Source organism: Triticum aestivum, chromosome 7B (assembly GCF_018294505.1).
Source record: "Triticum aestivum cultivar Chinese Spring chromosome 7B, IWGSC CS RefSeq v2.1, whole genome shotgun sequence".
In the NCBI taxonomy this organism is placed as follows: domain Eukaryota; kingdom Viridiplantae; phylum Streptophyta; class Magnoliopsida; order Poales; family Poaceae; genus Triticum; species Triticum aestivum.
Genome location: NC_057813.1, coordinates 757,843,233 through 757,846,579, shown reverse-complemented (window position 1 = coordinate 757,846,579; position 3,347 = coordinate 757,843,233). Strand labels below are relative to the sequence as shown.

Below are 3,347 nucleotides of genomic sequence, written 5' to 3'. Positions count from 1 at the left end.
TGGCAGATTTTAATTGTGCTAAAAGGAATGGCGGCGATTGATGCTCATCTTTGATTGCTTTTCAATATAATCATGTGATAGAAAGATTAAAGTCCAATAACGTAACCTCAAGATGTAATTTGCAACAATTATTTGTATATTTTGGAAGACATGTCATTAATAATCTGACGATGAACTGCATTAACTAACAATTTTCATCGGGAAATAAGTCACCGAGAAAAGCTGGCAAATATATTTGCATGGTGCATTTTTATTATTTGTAATGTTTTCAATATTTTTCATTGTATACGAAAGGCATTTTATCATCTCAATGTTAATATAATATTCCACAAGGACATACATACAACAACTAACAAACTAACTGTGAAAATGTTGAAGTCACCTAGCTAGTTCACCGTATTTATACTGATATAGTAATATCTTACCTTAGACAACGATGTTGCAATGCCTCGTGCCAGAGTATAAAGTGCTTGTAGTTTAACCTTCTGCACTTCATTCTCCATCTCTTGAAAATACGTGTCTGGCCGGCTTTGGAAAGCATTTATATAGTACAACTCATTCCCCAATATTAACGTAGCACTGTGGAGGACCACATCTATGATATGCTTTCGTGGTTGCTGCTCTGTCTCTTGTGTTGTCACGACGAGAGTGTAAGGGGTTTTTGGCGGCACAATGCCATACAATGGTAGGCTGAGGAAGGAGGGATCCATGCTCTTGTCGATAAGCCTAAATGCAATGTGTTTATCTGTGTTGTTTGTTAGATGCAGCGGGGACGTGATAACCTTGTTGGGTTCAAAGGGGAAGCAAAGCATGAACTGGTGAGGGAGAAGAAGCTCGCTTATCCCACCTGCTGGGTTCACATGCGTTCTACACTCAGTTTCATCAAGACTATCAATTATATGCTTCATACTAGAAGGTCTCTTCGCCGGGTCGGCTTCTTTGCACTCTATCCCAATCCTAGCACATACTCGTATTTGTTCCCACTGCAATGGATCCACCATAGTATTTTTCCAAATATCAAGTACCTAGGAAATTGTAACCATGTCTACGTTATTAAATGGATCAACCTTTTTAAATAAAGACCAATGTTGATCCCCAATATGAATTTTATATATCAGACTTCGAATGGTGACATATAAATTGCTCTTACATCCTGAATGTTTTGATAGCCCTTCTTTCCGGTCAGCATCTCTATAATTATGACACCAAGACTATACAAGTCAAACTTGTGTGTGATTTCACCGCTTTCGAATTCTGGTGCCAAGTATCCCCTAAAAATAGATATAGCATGATCAATTAGTAATATGCAGAGCAAATGCAATATAAAATTACATTATAGCTGAAAAGGTTAAAGATTTTGCTCTTAACGGGTTTTAGTTGGCTTACAGCGTTCCTCCTACACCTTTAGTAATGAGCCGTGTTTGATTTTCCACAAGACACCTTGAAAGTCCAAAATCAGTAATTTTCGGCATCATATCTTCATCCAACAATATATTTCCTGGCTTTAGATCCAAGTGCAGAACATTTTCTTGGTGAAGATAATTTAACCCCTCGCAGATCCCTTTTATTACTTGGTAGCATTCTCTCCATTCAAGTTCTCTAGATGAATCTACAAAAGGGAGATGAGAAATTGAATTTTTCTTTAGTATATATTTGAGACGTCTTACTTTCTTAACTTCTGGATGCAGGATGAGAAAACAATTTCAGTTATATGGCTCAGTTGGTTGAACCAACCAAGGAATCTCAGATGAAAAAACTTAACATGGAAACATGATCCTACCCCTGATATAAGCATCAAGGCTTCCTTTTGGTAGATACTCAAAGCAGAGCAATCTTTGTTGTACATCTCCCATGACCAATCTTCCCTCGTGACTTTTCATATTCCCTTGTGTGTCAGCACAATACCCCAGAAATCGTACAATATTCTTGTGCTTCACCTTCATGAGACATTCGACCTCTCGGTGAAATTCTTCCTCGTACATGTGTGTATTGGACAGTTTCTTTACAGCGATAGTTCCATTCTCAAGTGTTGCCTGCAGCAGATGGAGATGCATGGATAAACACGAGTTTATATTTCAGATTGAATTTGGTGAGTCAACGCCTGAGTGGACGCAGCTGGGAGAGTGCAGTACCTTATAAACAATTGAAAAGCCACCACTGCCAATTTCCAGCGAGAAATCATCTGTGATTTCTGACAAAAGTGACAATGGCACCGCAATGGGCTCTGTGGTCTCATCAACTAGCATATACTCCAGGTCACTTTGTGTAATACTACCTTGTCCAACCATCACGTAGTCCAATTGTATACCAGCTCAGATACACTAGCATAGAAGGAAACAAGAGCATGTGTGTGATAAATATATGAGGGCACTAGTTAGACCAAACGCCCCAATAGAGACATTTGGAAATAGGAAATATTAACTCCTTAACTCAGCAGTAAGATGTAATGAAACAGAGTAGCATTTCCTTTTATGTTTTTGTTCTGTTATCATTTGAGTGGAACCCGATCCTCTCATCAATCGCATGGTAAAAAATATATTTACCGTATGCCTTCCAATCCACCAAGCTACCACAATAAGTTAGAAGTATCACGACCGAAGAAATGCAAAGCTTCATGGACAGGCGACTAGTGTATCCTAAACTACTCGCCTAACTAATTAGAGGATCGAAATAAGATGGTGCAGTAATTACCTGTAGATATATGCAAGCAGCCTTGGTGTTGCGTAGGGCCAATCTTCAGCAGGTATACACAAGGTGAGAGAGCGGATGCTATTGGGGATTCAGATCTTGTGAAGGTATACAAAGGGAGAGACAGAAGGTATATAGAGTTGCTCCTCTGCATTAGTTTGACTTGACTCAATATATTCGCCTCCAAAAGAAAGTTCAATTATTGCTGAGAAGAGACAAAATGCAAAGATTGTCATCATGATATGTCCATCGTAAGATAATGTTTATGTTAGCCCAAGTACGACGTTGTCTTGTAGTACACCTCGATAACCAAATATATGCTAGCGGTCATGACGTGCGATTGATGTTGTATTGTACTTAGAGACTAACCTGCCATTGGTATATTTCAAAGTCTACATATATCATGTGATCCACACCATCATCGACATACGTGCTGACAAGAAAGACTCACATGTTCAGACATGATCAAGTCACCGAGTTAGGTAATAGGTAGCGGTTTTGAGAATAAGAAAAAAGAGTAGATATGATTATAATCTGCAATGTGTGTCCATCTCAACAAATGTAAATTAATTGGTACAAGTCCAACTTGTCTCCTCTGTATTATTGAAATTAATATAGTCATATTTGTTACACTACAGTTTGGTGCCAAGCACAGCTTA

The 3,347-nt window shown here is 38.5% G+C and overlaps 1 protein-coding gene across 1 annotated transcript in view; it reads right to left on the bottom strand.

Moving 5' to 3' along the window:
* The window catches only part of LOC123158802 (uncharacterized), a 10,351-nt gene extending 7,586 nt beyond the window's left edge, over positions 1 to 2,765 (bottom strand). The window contains exons 1-6 of the mRNA XM_044576642.1: positions 2,692 to 2,765; positions 2,133 to 2,321; positions 1,781 to 2,033; positions 1,387 to 1,609; positions 1,151 to 1,271; positions 426 to 1,025 (exon numbers count right to left, since the gene is read on the bottom strand). Of these exons, the coding sequence (XP_044432577.1) occupies positions 426 to 1,025; positions 1,151 to 1,271; positions 1,387 to 1,609; positions 1,781 to 2,033; positions 2,133 to 2,288 (1,353 nt within the window). The 5' untranslated portion in view covers positions 2,289 to 2,321; positions 2,692 to 2,765. The remainder of the gene's footprint in view (positions 1 to 425; positions 1,026 to 1,150; positions 1,272 to 1,386; positions 1,610 to 1,780; positions 2,034 to 2,132; positions 2,322 to 2,691) is intronic.
* Between the last annotated feature and the right edge of the window lie 582 nt (positions 2,766 to 3,347).